General features: G+C 46.9%; 2 protein-coding genes across 2 annotated transcripts; one reads left to right on the top strand and one right to left on the bottom strand.

Moving 5' to 3' along the window:
* Positions 1 to 1,287: 1,287 nt before the first annotated feature.
* On the top strand, positions 1,288 to 4,717 carry Asphd1 (aspartate beta-hydroxylase domain containing 1). The gene is made up of 3 exons (XM_027948744.2): positions 1,288 to 2,167; positions 3,826 to 3,939; positions 4,608 to 4,717. Exons 1-3 carry the CDS (start codon positions 1,288 to 1,290, stop codon positions 4,715 to 4,717), a joined length of 1,104 nt encoding a protein of 367 aa, XP_027804545.1.
* A 270-nt stretch (positions 4,718 to 4,987) lies between these two features.
* Positions 4,988 to 17,753, bottom strand: Kctd13 (potassium channel tetramerization domain containing 13). The gene is made up of 6 exons (XM_027948509.3): positions 17,339 to 17,753; positions 15,926 to 16,095; positions 8,432 to 8,521; positions 8,294 to 8,346; positions 7,440 to 7,635; positions 4,988 to 5,767 (listed from the first exon to the last, which is right to left on the bottom strand). The coding sequence occupies exons 1-6, from the start codon at positions 17,580 to 17,582 to the stop codon at positions 5,531 to 5,533; spliced, it is 990 nt and encodes a 329-aa protein (XP_027804310.1). The 5' UTR covers positions 17,583 to 17,753; the 3' UTR covers positions 4,988 to 5,530.
* Positions 17,754 to 18,045: the final 292 nt, after the last annotated feature.

Below are 18,045 nucleotides of genomic sequence, written 5' to 3'. Positions count from 1 at the left end.
CAAGGAGCGGCACAGCTTGGTTCGCGCCTGTTTGGTCCTCCAATATACCCTCTGTCCACAACCCGATCCCGCATTGGACTTTCCCCTTTGCATTTTACAGAAAAACTCAGATGAGATGGGCCTTCCCCTCCCGCAGGAAAACAGCGAGTTTCCATGTTTGTGAAACGTCTAAGGGGTGATCTGGAAAGGAGAGACCCTTTCTCTTACAACACAACCCCGGCCAGCTGCCAGGCAGCTTCAACTGGTCTCCCTCGACACGATTAGGGAGCGCCCTTTTCAGCACCACCAGCGCGCGGACAGCTCTTCTCGGCCCCGCCTGCGTCCGCCTGCCCTCGGCTTGGCGGGCATTGGCTGAAGCCGCTTTCACTAACGTTCGGGCTCCCGGCGTGGGCTGGCTCTTGTGAAGGCCAAGGGGGAGGAGGAGTCACAGGCTGACTACTCGAGGGACTCGCAGACCCACTGACTGGCGGTGGCCTCCCTGCCTGCAGTCCCTGAGCCCCCGCAGAGTCAGTCAGTCCGTGCTCTCGCTCCACCCCCTGGGTTAGCCCCGCCCCCATCCAGACCCCGCCCCTCCGTTTCGCATTGCGGGGCTGCGGGAGGTTGGCACAGTGCCCCCTGTGCCCCACGTGGCGCCAGGTCCGGGCTGTGGGGGGCAGGGAGGCAAATCCAGAGCTGAGTTACCCCTCCCCCAGAGCTGAGTCGCGTTGCCACTGGGAGGGGTCGGAGGTAGCTAAGCTGGGAGGGCTGCGGGAAGGAGTGACGTCAGGGTGAGTGGGAGCCAAGGAAGGAGCGAGTAGGAGAGAGGGAACGAGAGAGAGGCAAGACCAGCGGGTCGGGTCGAGTGAGGAGCGAGGGCAAGAAGGAGAGAAGAGGGAGGAAGGAGAGAGAGAGGCCACCACGGAGGAAGACAGGCTGCGGGGTCCTGGGCTGCGGGTCCAGGCGGGGTAGGAACGGCTGGCTGTCCGGGGAAGCTAGAAGGGAAAGGGAGGGCGAGCTAAAGAAGGAGCGGGGGTGGAGGGAGAAGAAAAGAGGGGAGAGTGGAAGACTGAGGGTGGAGAGAGGCAGAGGGAGAGGAGACTGCCCGAGGAGAAGGAAGAGAGAGGGAGAGAAGGGCGGTAGAGGAGAAAGGAGGAGAGCGATAGAGGGAGGGGAGACAACTGAATGGAGGAAGGAGAGGTAAGAGGAGAGGGGAGAGCGAGCTAGGAGGCTCCTAGCACCTGAAGGAGGGGAGAGAGAGGTGCAAAGTAGAGAGGAGACATCAGAGAGGCCAACGAACCAGGAGAGGGGATGTGGAAGGGAAACTGCCCAGGGGGGGACCAGGAAGCAGCCATTGAGGGGCCAGGTGGAGAGCTGGGGGGACCAGGAAACTGGGGTCTGGAAGATGCCCCAGACCTCTTGGCCAGGGCCTCCCTGCCTGTTATGCTTCCATGGCCTCTGCCCCTGGCCTCCTCAGCCCTTACCTTGCTCCTCGGAGCCCTCACTTCCCTGTTCCTCTGGTACTGCTACCGGCTCGGTTCCCAAGACATACAGGCTCTGGGGGCTGGGAGCCAGGCTGGAGGTGTTAGTGGTGGGCCTAGGGGATGCCCTGAGGTTGGCAGACCAGGCCCAAGGAGCCCTGGGGAGCCTGGAGAAGGACCCAGAGCAGAAGGCCTAGTGAGCCGTCGACTTCGGGCCTATGCCAGGCGCTACTCATGGGCTGGCATGGGTAGGGTGAGGCGGGCAGCTCAGGGTGGCCCAGGCCTCGGAGGAGGGCCAGGTATCCTGGGCATTCAGCGCCCAGGCCTGTTTTTTCTACCAGACCTGCCTTCAGCCCCCTTTGTGCCACGGGATGCCCAACGGCATGATGTGGAACTCTTAGAAAGCAGCTTCCCTGCCATTTTGCGGGACTTTGGGGCTGTGAGCTGGGACTTCTCAGGGACTACCCCTCTGCCTCGGGGCTGGTCCCCACCCCTAGCCCCTGGGTGCTACCAGCTCCTGCTGTACCAAGCAGGCCGGTGCCAACCCAGCAACTGCCGACGGTGCCCGGGAGCCTATAGGGCACTGAGAGGGCTGCGGAGCTTTATGAGTGCCAACACCTTCGGCAATGCTGGCTTTTCTGTCCTTCTACCTGGGGCCCGGCTCGAGGGCCGCTGTGGGCCCACCAACGCTCGGGTTAGATGCCATCTGGGTAAGTAAATCCTGCCTTTAGACAACTTCCTTGCTTCTACAGTGCCTCATCCAGACCTGCTTCTCAGCTGATGAACCTTTCTGCTATGAATTTTCCTCATGCCTTTCTTCTCAGAATCTTCTATTATTCATTATTGCCCACAGGGCACTTTACCACTGAACCACATTCCCAGTCCTTTTTTTTTTTTTTTTTTTTTGTATTTTATTTTGATATAGGGTCTTGTTAAATTGTTTAAGTTGCTGAGGTTGGCTTTGAACTTGCGATCCCCCAGCCTCAGCCTCCCCAGCTGCTGGGATTACAAGCATGCACTGTGGTGTCCGGCCACAGTAGCATTTTCTGAGCTTCACTTCTCTGCAAACCATCTTCATAACCTCTACCATAGTCATTTAGCCCCAGTATGATGTTTCTTCACATTGACTCTCCTGCCACCTTTGGTTTTAATTATTTAATGAAAAGCAATCTTTATAGAATTGTGATCATCAGTATTTCTTACTCTACATAGAAAGTACTCATAACATAAAATTTAAATTAAAAAAAAAAAAAGAGGGCTGGGGTTGTGGCTCAGTGCCTACCACATGGGAGGCACCGGGTTCAATACTCAGCACCACATAAAAATAAAATATTGTGTCCACCTATAACTAAAATATAAATAAAGAAAAAAGAAAGCCTTAAACATTTTAGTTAAATACTCCGGTCACTCCAAGCCTGGGGCCTCTATTTTCTTCATCGAAAAGGTATCAATATTAGTGAGGTGTTAAAGCTCCAGGAGCACCAACCTGAGATTTTTAATATATTTTTGTAGTTGTGGATGGATATAATACCTTTATTTTATTTATTTATCTTTATATGGTGCTGAGGATCAAACCCAGGCCTCACACGTGCTAGGCAAGTGCTCTACCACTGAGCCACAACCCCAGCCTCTGAGACTTTCTTTTTGATGTTTTGAAGATTGAAAGAAAATGGAAATCAACTTCTGATTGTTACTGTATGCCATGACCTTGTTTCACCTAAAAGCATCTCCTTGCAGCCAGTTGGATGTGTCCTATACTTTGGGGCAGGCTGACCTCAGGACTAAGTCCAGATCCTTCCTCTCCTTCCTCCCACCATACTGTAAATCATGAAGGCTTTCTGGCTGATTCAGGCAGATGTCACATACTGTTGAACTTCTAACCTAGAAAGCGTTCCTCCTTATCATTGCCTAGAAGACTCCTACCCAGCCTTTGGGAGTATTTTCAAATCCTGGGCCTCCTCTGGGATGCCTGCCTATTGTCCATCATTTAAGTAGGTCTCATTTTTTCCACCATGCCCAACTGTATGATCCTTGGGCCAGGATGGACTCCTTAGTTGTATCTTGTGAGGAGACTGTGCCTGCAGATAGTGGGTTCTTGAGGTGAATTGTCAGGAAACCAAGAAGGAGATGCCATTTGCTCCAGGAAACTTTCTTTATTCTCTAAAAATGATAGATTATGCTTTCCACAGAAGCACTTCCGTGATCTCCTGGCACTTCTTCCATCTGGTGCTTTGTTGATTATACTCCAATCACCAACCAGAGAGCAAGGAAGGACCACCACAGAACCTGGCCTTTAGATCTGCTGACTGAGCAGAGTGGGCGCCTTGGGCAGAAGCAGAGGAGTTAAATGCCTGGTCTGTTCCCACAGGTGTGAAGATCCCCCCTGGCTGTGAGCTGGTGGTTGGGGGTGAGCCCCAGTGCTGGGCTGAGGGGCACTGTCTCCTGGTGGATGACTCCTTCCTGTACACAGTGGCTCATAATGGTAATGGGGCCTCCTCTCTGCTGAGGGTGGGGGTGAGGATGAAAGAGTGAAGGAGACTTAGAGGGCTGCAGAATCAGGCCCAGCTGACTTCCTGTCCCAGCACCACCAATTCTCAACTGCATGATCTTGAGTGAGTCACATAACTCCAATCACCTATGTGGCAACTGCCCTTTTTTTTTTTTCTCTTGGTACAGGGGATAGAATCCAGGGGCACTCTACCACTGATGGATATCTCAGCTCTTCCTTAAAATTTTGAGACAGGGTCTCACTAAGTTGTGGAGGCTGGCCTTCAAATTGTGATCCTCCTTTAGTCTCCCAAATTGCTGGGATTATAAACTGCCTTTTCATTTTTTAATAAAGCAATCACAGGTTAAATAAGTTAATGGAGGTACATACAAAATAGCTCACAGCACAGGACTTCAGGTCTGGATCACCTGGGCTTCTCTCCTCCCTCTACATTTTGGGGTCAGATATTGGGAAAATCATTTAAGCTTATTATACCTTAGTTGCTTTGTATAACCACGGAGCTACCTCATAATTTGTTTTGGTGATTAAGAGTTCATACATATAAAGGGCTAGAACAGGGGTTGGCACCTATATACTCTTTTGAGTCTCTTGTGAGTGCTTCATGTCAGCTGCTGTTCTGTTTCTATCCTCATGTGCCCTAGGTTCCCCTGAAGATGGGCCTAGAGTAGTCTTCATTGTGGACCTCTGGCACCCCAACGTGGCTGGGGCTGAACGTCAGGCCCTCGACTTTGTCTTCGCACCAGACCCTTGAAGGAAGGTGCTTCCTTCAGACACCTGGCTGGAGAGATGCTTTAGTGGCAGCCAGGACCACCTCCTCTGTGAGGGTTGGGAGGGGGCTGTGGATGGCCAGTAAGTGCTGAAATATAAATTTTGAACCCTTTCCTAACTCCTGTGTACTTCCTTCCCAGCTACCAGCCTCAGGGAGGGCTTGGGGCGGAACTCCTGCCTTCTGCCATACAACTAGCCAGGCATCACCTAACACAAGCCGTCTCCCCATTCCTCTCCCTGGGTGAACCAGCAGCAGGCTTTCAACTCAACTTTATTCCAATAATTTAATATAAAATTAAAATAATAAATAATATGAAACAGATCAAGAAGATAGCCAAGCTGGCAACAGCCCAGGCCAGCCTAGTACGAAGTTAAGGAGGTAGGGAAAATGGTGGGGAGGGAGAGAAGCAGAGTACCTTGCACAGTGGTGGGAGGTGGCTCAGAACATGGTGGATGTTGCTAAGGACTGGCTCAACACTTAGGTGTGTACACTGTACTAAAAAAAGAGAAAGGGGATTCTAAGTTCTTCTAAACCATCTGGTGAAGGAAAGATCGCAGGACAAGAATGGGGAGGAGGGGCCTTCTGAAGGGCTCTGCCTGAGGGGAGGGGCTGGAATGTACAACTGTTAGCAGTGAGTGAACATGAATGGAAAAGGGCGCAAGTGAACTGTACCATGCAACGAAGGGACAGAAGACCCACGACTTGGCCAGCAGAGCCGGGGCAAAGGTCTGGGGACGGGAGAAAAATAAGAGGTATGGATGGGTCCCAGGAGGAAGGCAGGGGAAGGGTCAAAAGTCAGTCCTTGAAAACAATCTGTTGGCCATGAGGACGCTCATCGTGGGTGATATGGCGCCTCACGTGGATCCTGCGGACACGGTGCTCTCGGTTCTCTTCATCTTCCCCTCGGCCTGCCCCACCACCTCCAGATGCACCCCCTGTGGCCTCAAGGAGGGCTGGGTCTGGGTCCCGGGGAGTCTCATAGATGAGGATGTTCAGGGTCTCCTCGAAGATCCGGGCCTCTGGGAATTCCACCTGCAAAAAGCCATCAATCTCCCCACTCCTACCCTCTGGTCCAGTCCCATAGTCCCTGTCCCCCACAGCTCCTGCACTCATGTGCCTCCCAGCCTCTGCAGGTTCTCAGGCCTGGACTGTCCCCTCTGCAACTTCTTTACCTGGCAAACTCATACTCCAAGCTCTGAAGCCTAATGAGTGACTGCACTACGCTAGGTATTGTTATAGGAATGGGGAATATGACAGCGAACAGAACACAAAAGTTCCTGCCCTTGGCATGTCTCCATTCTAGGAGGAGGACTCAGACATACACTCAAAACATAACCTAAGTCAGATGATGACAAATGTTATGCAAAAACACATCAAGAAAAGGGAAGGAGACTGGCCATGGCCAGTGTGACATCTTTCAAGAGGGAGTTTAGGGATATCACTGGAGGGTATATCTAACCAAAGCATGGGAGGGAGGCAGACCAGGGACAGCTAGAGAAAGCAGGCTGGGGAGTGGCAATGGCACCCAGGTCAGTGGTATGCCTAGTGGATTATTCAAAGATCAACAAGGAGGCCAATGCCATTGAGGCAGAGTGATGAACGGAAGTACACAGAAACAAAGTCAAGAAGTTGTTGGGGTACTCCACTCGTGTGGCCTTGGAAGGATATAATGTACGTAGCTCTGAACAAGTTGTATTCTAATTATTGGTTTATCTTCCTTTCTTCCCAATTGCAGAAGAAACCTTCAAAAAGCTGAGTCATTCATTCACTCATGCATTCCATCAATGTTTCCTACCTGTGTAACAAGGGCCAGGCTAGTGTTGGGGACATAGGAAAGAAAAAGGCAAAGAATTGCCTGGCCACTGAAGCAGCCCCCATTTCCACACCCATACACTATCATAAATGCTATCTCCAGCTAAGAAGGGAGTGTGACCAACTTTGAGATGGTTGGATTCAAAATTCATGAGCAAAGGTGTCCCAAGGAAAATGATGCTTGGCTTGGGTCTTAATGGTTAGGTACAGGTTCATTAAGTAGAAAGGGACAGGGAAAAAAAAATTCCAAAAAGAATGTGTGCAGAGGTAGGAGGTGTGAAGTGGCTTTGGGGAGTACCCAGGGCATAGCCTCATATTAAGTTCAGAAGGAACAGGTGAAGAAGGGCTTGCTCATTACTCAGCTTATCCTCCTCTGCGGTTCCGAGTCTGGTGCAGTGTTTAGTGCAGAGCAGGTGCTTGAGAAACATTTGCTGATGATTGTCATGTTCATGACTCAGAATCTACAAACTCAGATGTGTTCCAAGAGACCATGTGGTCCTCAGGTTTTAAGAAACTTTTGTGGATAATAGATCCTTCTGAAATTCTAAAGACAACCATGGACCTTCTAGACAGAAAAATGTACACACCTCCAAACCTGCAAACTATTGCCGGGGATGCAGAGGTTAAGAACCCTGCTCTATGAGATGCCCTGAGTTCAATCCTCAGCACAGAAGACAACCCTGCTCTAAACCAACACCTTCATTTTACAGGGAAAGAAAGAGACCACTGAAGTAAGATGACCTGCCCAAGTTACACAGCCAAGGCCCCAGAACTCTGGCCCCTGACTCCAACTGAAGGACTCTCCCTGCCCCATCAGCTAAGCTGCCTCTGTCCAGAGTCCTGGTTCTACCCACCCTCATGCCTCCCTGACCAGTCCTGGAACCCCTCTGACCTTGGTTTGCTTCTTCTCCGTGGCATAGACAATGGAGGTGCAACACACCTCGGCGATTTTGCGACCCTGCCCGTAGAAAGACCAGCAGCAGATCTCATCCCCCAGGACATCCTTGAGGAAGAGCAGTCGCCCGTGGAAGCGCAGGGCCAATTTGTCAAACAGTTCGATGTTCTTAAGTAGGTTGTCATCTGAAGTGCTGAGGACCAGGTGGGGGGGGGGGGCAGCAAGGCCTCAGCATGACTGGCTTCCCCTTCCTGCTCCGCCCCCACTCCTGAAGGCACTCTGGTTCTGCCCTGCAGGATCTTCCAGACAAACAGGCCTCAAAAGGGAAATATCATTTGCTGGGTAAATCCCAGCAAGCACAGCCGTTCAGCTCCCCATGTAGGCTCTTGAGCCAGGCTGCTTCACCAAGCTGCCACATCAGGCACCCCAGCTCTGCCACTTTTTAACTGACTGACACTAGGCAAGTTACTTAACACCTCTTGGTGCCTCAATCTCCTCATCTGTCAATGGAGTTCACAACACCTACCTCAAAACAGGGGGAGAGTTGTCTAAGTTAACAGAGCACTTAGAGAAATCTGGTTTGAAAATCAGCACTTAGTCCATGACAGCCATCATTTAGTCCTCATCTAAACCTCTGTGTACTGAGGATACAACTGAAGCTCTGAATGGGGGATGATCTGTTCAAAGTACCCAGTGGGCAAGTGGCAGAGCTGGAATGTGCACTGAGGCAGGCATCCTTATTGCCCTGTGTGGCCACAGCCTTCCCTTTGGACCCGCAGCAGGGCTGTGCACCCCAGATTTTGCCTGGTTTGCACATGAACACACACACCCTGCCCAACCATAGCAGTCACCTGGTATAGGAGTACTTGTTGTTACTGCGGTTGTGCAGGAGCTTCACCACGGGCTGTTGGGGGAGAGGAGGAGAAGGATGGGATCAGGCTGCAGGGAGAGGCCCTAAGCCTCCAACCCACAGAGCTCAGGGGCCTCACCTTAGAGGTGCTGGCCAGGAGCTGCTGCTCCTCCCGGGGAGATGTCACCGTGGGGATGAGGCACAGCGGGCACAGGTTCTCCCTTCTTTGCTGGGGAAGAAGTGGAAGGTGGTTAACAATATAACCAGAGGTCATTCGCTCCTTCACTTAAAGGCCTTCAAAAGCTGCTTGTGTGGGCTGGGGATATAGTTCAGTTGGTAGAGTGCTTGCTTGCCTTGCATGTGCAAGGCCTTGGGTTCAATCCCCAGCACCAAAAATAGACAGACAGACAGATAGATAAATAAATAAATGCTGCTTTTGGCCCTGGGCAGGAGAAAAATCCAGACTCAGTGGTCCACCAGGCTGTGCAGGATCCCATCTCTGCTGGCTCTGCTGCCTGCCTTGCTCCTTCATGCTTCCAGCTGTGTCCATCCTGGCCCTGGGTTTCCACTCTGCTGCCTGCACTGTTGGCTGCTTTGTACTATTCAGATCTTGGCTCTTCACAGTGCCAGCCCTGCTCACTAAGGGCCCTGGCTAAAGCAGCCTCCTGTTTGCTTAACCACTGAGCCACGTCCCTAGCGCTTTGTATCCTTTGAGACAGAGTCTTGATAAGTTGCTTTAGGGACTAAGTTACTGAGGCTGGCCTTAAACTTGTAATCCTGCCTCAGCCTCCTGAGTCACAGGGACTAGAGGCGTGCGCCATGGTGCTCAGCCAATTTCCCTATTTTTTCCCCCTAAGGCTTCTTCAAAATTAATATGGAAGGCTGGTGGAGTAGCATATGCTGTAGCCCCAGTAACTTGGGAGACTGAGGCAGGAGACCAGGAGTTCAAGACCAGCCTGGGCAACATGACAAGACCCCACCTCAAAATAAGTAAGTGAATTAATAAATAAAACAAAATGTAAATGAAATAAAAGTCTAAAACTAGAGTCAAATTTTTTTCAGGGAGTGGGGGGAAGTACTGGGGATCAAACCCAGAGCACTTTATCACTAAACACCCTTCCCCTTTTATTTTTTGAAACACTGGTCATTGCTAAATTGCTAAGGTTGGCCTTGAAATTGTGATCCTCCCTTTCTCAGCTCCCAAGTTGCTGGGATTAAAGCATGTACCATGTCACCTGCCTCAGGGTTAGTTTTTTAAAAGAGCCAAGAGGAGACACTATGTACACTACAAAACCATAATAAATACAGTGTAGTTCTGGCGCAGAAGTAAAAAACAACTTGGACACAATAGACAGCTCAGAAACAGACTGGTGTGTATGAGAACTGATATTTGAAAAAGGACACCATAGATGAGCGGGGGTAAGTATGGAGAGTACGTTAGTTACTTATTGCTGAACAAACTGCCCGCGAACTTAGCAGCCTCAATTAACAAAATGCATTCATTATTTCAGTTTGCATAAGTCAGGAATTCAGAAGTGGCTTCACCAGACCATTCTGGCATGAGTTATCTCACATGGTTGTGATCAGCAGGAGTTATTGGCATCTGAAGATGATTCCCTCTAGAGGATCCATTTCTGGGGAAGCTTTCTTGTACGGCTGGTAACAGTTGTTGGCAGGAAACACCCAACCCCTGCCTTATGGACCTCTCTACTGGTTTGCTTGAGAATCCTCGTAACATAGCAGCTGGCTTCTCTAGAGCAAATAATCCAAGCAAAAGCAAGGCGGAAGCCTCATTGTCCTCTGATACAGATTCATGAGCCCTACTCAAGGTGCAAGGAGGTGACACTAGGAATGACTACTTGAGGATAAGAATCACTGGGGCTGCCCTGGAGGTTGGCTGCAAAGTCCACCCTCTGATGATTCACATGCAAAACCCATTCGCCCCTTCCCAACATCCCTCAAAGTCTCATCCCATTACAGCATCAACTCAAAGTACAGAATGCTGACATCTCAATCAGGCCCGGGTGGGGATGAGGCTACTTGGGTATAATTCCCTAAATATAGCTCCTGAAGGACTTTCCCTAAAGACCTGGGAATAAGACACAAATTGTCTCCTCCACATACTCAATATGCAATGGCCAAACAGGCACAGGATGACCACGGGGGACACTCTTGTTCAAAATGGGGCAGGGGAAACAGAAGGCACAGAGAAATTCCTGGTCCTAGAGATTCTGTGATTCCTTTGGCCACAGGCTGGGAATTCTTTAATGCCTACCCTTGTTCAGAAACAATTCTCTAGGCTCCTATGCTGAGTCAGCCTTCCTTTTCATGAAAGATGTTTGCAGCTCCATAGTTTCCTCAGCCTGCTTCCTGCCTGTGGAAGTTTGGGAGTCCAAAGGCCTCTTCTTTTGCTGTCTCTGTCCCTTTTGATCCAAGCTAGTAGTGTTTCTGTCAATATAATTATATTTAATACTTATCATCTTAAAAGTCTTGGGGTTTGCTTCCCAAGAAAAAAGCCATACTCACAAATCTGTAAGATATGCCCTTCTCTACTTTAGGCTTGTGCTCAGACTCCTGAGGGACAACATCCTAAGCATTTCTTAGAAGTGCTATTATTTATCAAATGATTCTCCGAGGCATCTTCTTGGATATTTCTGAGAACTTTATAATCAAAGGACTTTATAATCCCATTCCCGGTTCATCTTTAGACCATGTTTTCCTGAGAACACCCTGTTTTTAATCTTTGCCTGGCAGTCACTTGTTAAATTGAACATATTTGGGCTGGGGATGTGGCTCAAGCGGTAGCGCGCTGGCCTGGCATGTGTGCAGCCCGGGTTCGATCCTCAGCACCACATACAAAGATGTTATGTCCGCCAATAACTAAAAAATAAATATTAAAAATTCTCTCTCTCTCTCTCCTCTCTCTTTAAAAAAAATAAAAATAAATTGAACATATTTATTATTTGGAAGGCTGTGAATTTCTAAATCGAACAATTTCTGGCTTTTTTTTTGGTTCCACTGCTTTTTCTTTAGGTTTTCTCTCCTCTTCTGTTTTACCATAAGCAATAAGAAACTAGGTGGTACCTTTAGCATTCTATCTGGGAGCCTCCGTAACTAGATAACCAAGTTCATTAGGTATATTTTCTACTTTTTAAATTACCAGAGACAAGGTTGCTAAGCTTTCTGGCAGTATATAACTAGTACATAACTTTCCATCAGTTTCCAAGAACATTTTCCTAACTGTTAAGCCCTCACTGCTGCCGCCTCACCGTCATCAATCTTCTATTAACAAACTCTTCAAAGCTCTTTAGGTTTTTACTAACATTATCCTCAGTCCTTTGAATTCCTCCCTACTTCTTAGTTCTAAAGCTACTTCCACATTTGAAGTTTTTCTTATAGCAGATGCCCCACTCCAGGAACCAAAATCTGTATCTCTTGCTGGGTAACAAATTACTACAAACTTAGCAGCTTAAAATAAACATTTATTAACCCATATACTTTCTATGGATCAGGAATTTAAGATTGGCCTAGGTGGGTGGTCCTGGTTCAGGGTCTTTCATGAAGTTATAGTTTAGATGTTGGCTAGGGTATGTCATCTGAAGACTTGACCGGGCCTGGAGTATCTGCTTCCGAGATAGTTCATCCAGATGGCTGAAGGTTTGTGCTGGTGGTTGGCAAGAAGTGTCAGTTCCTTACCAAATGGATCTCCTGAAGGCTGCTTGAGTGTCTTCACAAAATGGCTGGCTCCCAGAATAAATGATCCAAGAGAGGCGCAGAAGAAGTAGTAATGCCTTTTATGTCCTAGCTTCAAAAGTCACACCATATCCCTTCAACAATCTATTTGGTACATATTAGCCCTACTCAGTATGGGAGAGGAAAACTAGCTTACTCTATGGAAGATTAAAAAAAAAAAAAAAAGAGTCACATCCCTTCATAATTCACATTTTAAAAACTGAGTACACTACCAAGAGTAAAAGGTCCATACATGAAACTATAAAAACAGAATTACACAAGCTAATAAAAAATGTAGAACAGGAAAAAACTTCTTATATCTTAAATAAGTAAAATATACTACTAAGCAAAAAAAAAAAAAAAAAAAGATAATTTGTCTACATTAATGTCAAGAATGTCTCAGTTGACAATGGAAGACAACTTGGTAAGAAATCCCCATGGAATAATGTTGAAGAAATGATAGAATTATAACTATTCTACAACCATAATAAAAATATTGATTCAGGCAAGGATTATCAAATGGTCTACTGTTGATAGGTAATTGCTATTAAATGCCCAAATAATACCATACAGATGGCTTTACAGTTGTCAACAAGGAAAGTAAACATAATAAAAGAATCAAACCAATACCCAAATCCAGGGACCAATTGTGAGCAATATTAATGAGGGCTCATATTAGCAATGTTATGGATCTTTTGATGTAGCCAAATATGAAATATGTAACATACCTATAAGGTATTCTAACCAAAATGCTTAGTATCAAGCCTTAAAATTTATGGTTCAATTTACAGGAAATTCAAAACAGGGCTGGGTAACACAACAATGATATCAGGAGAAAATAATCAGGCAGGTTTGATAAGCAGGTCCATTGTATAGGACAACTGGCAGTCTCTAGTAAGTCAGCATCATGAGAAAAAAGGACTGTTTTGGATTAGACAAGACTTACAGAACATGATAACATGATGCAATGTGAGGATCTAGACTGGATTCTGGTTTGGATGAACCAGGTATAAAAACATTTCTGGAACAACTGGAGAAACTGGAATATGCCCTGGATGTTACATAAAAACTTTATTGATACAGAAAGATGGCAATTATTAATAATAATTTTAAAAAGATTATAAAACAGTACACACAGCACGATCTTATTGTGGCAGAGACACACATTTTGCATGCACACAACACACACACACACCAAAAGACCTGGAAAAAAACTGTTGCTCATATTTTTTTGGTTATCTGTGTTTACTAAAGTTCTACAATTGATATTACAAATTCTGCTTTAAATATAATGAGTGGTTATTTGTAATTTTTTAAAAAAATCAACACCAGATGCTACAGACAGGTGACATTCTAAGAGAAAATACTGACAATATCTAAAATTGACTACAAATTATTATCTAGATGGGGTTTCTTATGTAAATCTCAAAACCTGGAAAATAATTTGTGTTATTTTCTGAATCCTCTCAAGCATGATAGAAAAATAGTACTATCCTAGATGCTTGGAAGAAAAGTCAATTTATTATCTATAACATGCCTTAGAGCATGTATAATACATGCCATTACATAATAGGGCTTAATTTTCCCTAGGAGCTAAACTAAAATATGCAAGGATTTCCTGCTAAGCAACAAGAGAAAGACAGGAAACTCGCTAGAAAATTTGGTAAAGAATATGAATAAGCAATTTACAGAAGAGTGACACCAAAAAAGCTATCGTGAGTATGTATATGAAAGGATGCTCAATCTCATTAGTAATCAAGAGGCATGCAAAGTGGAATGAGATCACTCTATATCCATCAGACTGGCAAAATTAGAAAGGAGGATGCCACGTGTTGAGAATTTGAACAAATGGGATTTCTTATGCACTGAAGATCATGAGAATAAAGCACTAGAACCATTTGGGAGAGCAATCTGACAATATTTACTGAAATTCAGATTGCATATGTTCCATGTCCCAGTAATTCTTTCAGCTACAATCACAAGAAACTCTGGCACAGGAGCGAAAGGGAACATGTACAAGGATACTCACAGTGGCACTATTTGTGGGGACAATCTAGGTCTCCAACCTCAGGGGAATGTATAAATAAAAGATAGCAAGCGAACACCACAGATTCCTGTGCAGCTGTTAGAAGCAAAGAACTAGATGTACATGCAACAGCATGAATAGATTTAAAAAAACAAGTGTTGAATGAAAAACTATGAAACAACACAAACCACTACTCAATGCCATTTATGAAAATTTAAAATGTATATACCAATAATGCTTTAGCTTTTCCAGGGTACAAATATAATCCAAGCATATGTTATCAAAACATCAGAAATGGATGGATACCCCTGAGGAAAAGGGAAGTGAGTAGGTGATTGGGAATGATGAGGAAAAACTAAAAAGAGAAAAGATTTGCAGAGACCAGTGATTATTGTGTGCCATACCCTGAGGAGTGTGCTGAGCTGTGGGGGGTGGAGCTGGGAGGGGTCCTCAGGAAACCTAGAAAGGAGGCAGATGGAGCATGAAGGAAAAGCATTTGGGAATCAGACAACCCGGGGGTGAATCTGAGCTCTGCTGCTTACTGGCTCATTGACCTTGGTTGCTCATTGACCTCATGTTTCTCTTATGTCAACCAAGGGTACAAAATGTACACACAACCAGATAGCAAAATCCTTCCCAATGCATAGTGGGTATACAATAACATTAGCTCAGTTTAAAATTATAGAGCAGGAATGTATTTCTAAGATCTAGTTTAATGTTTTTCCAACTGCCAAGTGATAACTCATTAATGGGTCATGAAATAAGTTTAATGTGTCTCAAACTGTATTAAAGAAGAAAGAAGGAATAAGGAAGAAGAAAGGAAGGAAGAGAGGAAAGAAACAATATATCCAAGTACATTTCACTAAAAGTATCCTTTCATAACACTCTTATTTCAGTTACATGAATGAGTATAAAGTATTTTTTTTTCCTATGGGCTACAGTCAAAAAGTTTGAAAACCATGGATATTGTTCAAAGGGATTTTATACCTTTGAATTTCAAGAAGCAGTAAATATTCCCTGAGATAAGAGAAAGTTATTCACTACTTTTTAATCTATAAAGGGCATAAAAGAGAAACTCTTATAATCTCCTATTATTATTGTATCATAAAAGATAAGACATTTTAACATTGTTAAAACGGAACAGAATAAAAGGCTTTATATAAAACTCATTACACCGTACTTATTTTTCCTATCTTTTGGGACACAGAGACAGAGTACCAGCAGTAGGAACTGACTTGCTCAAGGTTGCTCAGTTAGCTGCGGCAGAGGTGACAAGGACCCCTCTGGGTCCTGACTGTGCTTTCCAAGCCCTGTTCTCAGATCCCTAAGGGATCCACAGAAATGGAGCCCAGAAGATGCAGCTCTGCAGCTTCCGTGAGATTTAATTTGACAAAAGAATTTCACTCAAACAAAAACAAACCCTAGGGAGATGGGAGACATGGGAAAATCTGCCTCCCAGGATAGGACCAGATCATGGAGGTTATTATATTCCAATTTAAATTTATATATTTTCCCCAGGGGCACAGGGAACTATTGAGAACTTCTGAGCAAGGAGGAAAATAGATGGGGGTTGTGTTCAAGGATAAATTACTTAGGTGGTTAAATAGCTGGATTGTCTGGGAAGGACCAGCAAGAAGTAGAGAGCAGGTATTTATCATTGCAACAGTCCTGCCATGAGGTGGTAAGGGGGCTGTGCTTGAGGAAGCAGGGATGAAGAGGATCACACCCCCATATTTTCTGGGGTTATTGCCAGCCAGAGCCAGGCTCTCCAGGGCAGACCCTATATCTCCATTTTCCTGCCTAACAGCCAAATGCTTGGGCAACTCTCAAGAGGTACATGGACATAGGAACTGAGGAGTAGGGGAAGACCCTCACCTGTAGTGCCAGTTGGCAGTCCTCAATCAGGCCTTGTACCAGGTAGTAGCGGGCTTCTCCTAGTAACTCCCCCAGTTCTCTGGTACTCTCAGGAAGTGGCACAGACCCATCCCGCAGGTAGTTGAGGATCGTACCAAAGTGGCGGCCGCTCCGGTCAATCAACACCCAACCTAGTGGGGTGGGAAGACACAGGAAAAAGGATGGCTTTGCTGGGGTCCCTAGAGCTAACAAATCTTTCTGAAGGCTTTCATCATGACAAAGTTCTCATCTTATCAATAACCCCTGGTGTTGATTCTGATCATTTTATTTAATTAAAATATCTACCCCTACCCTCTACTTCCCTTCACTAACATTTTAAACTTTAAATTATTCATAGGACTTATTAACTGTGAATATATACATATATTTTATTGTTTATTTGCTTATTGGACTCTCCCTACCCCCTCCCCAAAAAGCAAACTCCAGGGGCTGGGATTGTGTCTCAGCTGTGGAACGCTCGCCTAGCACAGGTGGGGCCTGGTTGGATCCTCAGCACCACATAAAAATAAAGGCATTGTGTTGTGTCCATCTACACCTAAAAAATAAATATTAAAAAAAAAAAAAAAAAGCAAACTCCATAAGACTGATCTTGTCAGATTCCTTTACCAAAGGGTCTCCAGGAGTAACTGGTACTTTGCAAATACTTACTGAATAAATGAATTCTTCACTTTTAGTAGTTAAAGGCTGAACTCCTCCCAAATTTTTATTTTCCTGCAAACTTCAAGGTTCTACTAAGGGCATATGGGTCTCAAACTTAAATGCAACACTCCAAGAAGATAAAGTTCACATGCCAAGACTGTCCACCCTAAACTCTGCTGTCCTGGACAAACTCAAAGCAGCTTTCTCCTTCTACAGTGCATTTACAGATGACTCCTCCGTGTACAGGAACTTGCGTTAGGGGAACAGAGGGGCGGCCAAGATCTCCCACTTCTCCAGGCTGGCTGTTAGCAGTTCGGAAGAAGAGAAGGGAACAAAACACTAAGCAAGTTGGAAGAAACTGATGGAGGTTGCCTGAAGGGGTACTGCTGGCAGATGGTTGGTCCCCAAGTCTTTTGAGGGATGAAGGGTAGAAGAATCGATAACAATGACTAGGAAGGGACATGTTGAATCACTGACCACAGCGCCTGGCAGGGTTAGGGATTCCATAAAAGTTGGTTATTGCTAGGGATAAAGGACTGGGGCAGGAGGAATATTTTGAATGAGAAAAGAGAAATACGACGGGAAGCGGGGACTGGAGGGAGATGAGAAAGAACTGACTGGACTACAGTGAGGCTAGAGAACGGACATGACGAGATTTGGCCATGAAAACTGGGGGAAAGGGATTTGGGAATCTGGGGGATGGCAGGGGGGCACGTGAAAGGGTGGCGCGCATACCTCCGGCGTCTGTGAGCACCTCCACGCGGCCGCTGAACATGGCCTTGAGCATGGTGTCTTGTCCCGTGAGGGTGCGCAGCGTGGTGTAGTGCAGCGAGCCACCCACGTTCAGCTTCACGTACTTGCTGTTCGGGGTCAGGGGCTTCAAACCGTAAGCGGCGGAGCCAGGCTCCAGACCCGAGGGCTTAGGGACTTCTAGGGATGGGGCCTCGGCTGCCGCCGGGCCAGAGGCCTCGGCCGACATGCCAGGTGGCGGTGGCGGTGGCGGAAATCCCAGGCCCTCTCCGCCCGCTGTCTCTAGCTTCTGAAGACCCGGGACCCTAGCCCCCTGGTCGGAGCTCTTGGCAAACACGCCCACTCTAAGCCGCTACCCTGCAACACTGGCCCTCCGCCTCTTCGCGCTCCAGCCACCCGGAAGCCGAGCAGCTGCGCAGGCCCGCATAGGCCCCGCCCCCTGGCGCAGGGCGGGGCCACAAGTGCAGAATACGCGCAGTTGGGGGCGTTGGCCCGTCACGTGCTGACAGAGGCTGGCCTGGCAGTGCCAGGGGCCACGGAGGGGGCGCCTGGCTTCTGCACGCTGTGGATGTTGAAGGCGAATTCCCACGACCCATGATTGGGTCTCTGCTCACTGAAGCCCAGAGTGGGCAGGGCATTGGGCAAGGTTTCCCGTCTGCAGCCAGATGCCTTTGGCCGACTGTGAGAACAGC

This window comes from Marmota flaviventris, chromosome 19, assembly GCF_047511675.1.
Source record: "Marmota flaviventris isolate mMarFla1 chromosome 19, mMarFla1.hap1, whole genome shotgun sequence".
Lineage (NCBI taxonomy): Eukaryota > Metazoa > Chordata > Mammalia > Rodentia > Sciuridae > Marmota > Marmota flaviventris.
This window is presented reverse-complemented; position numbering and strand designations above follow the sequence as displayed.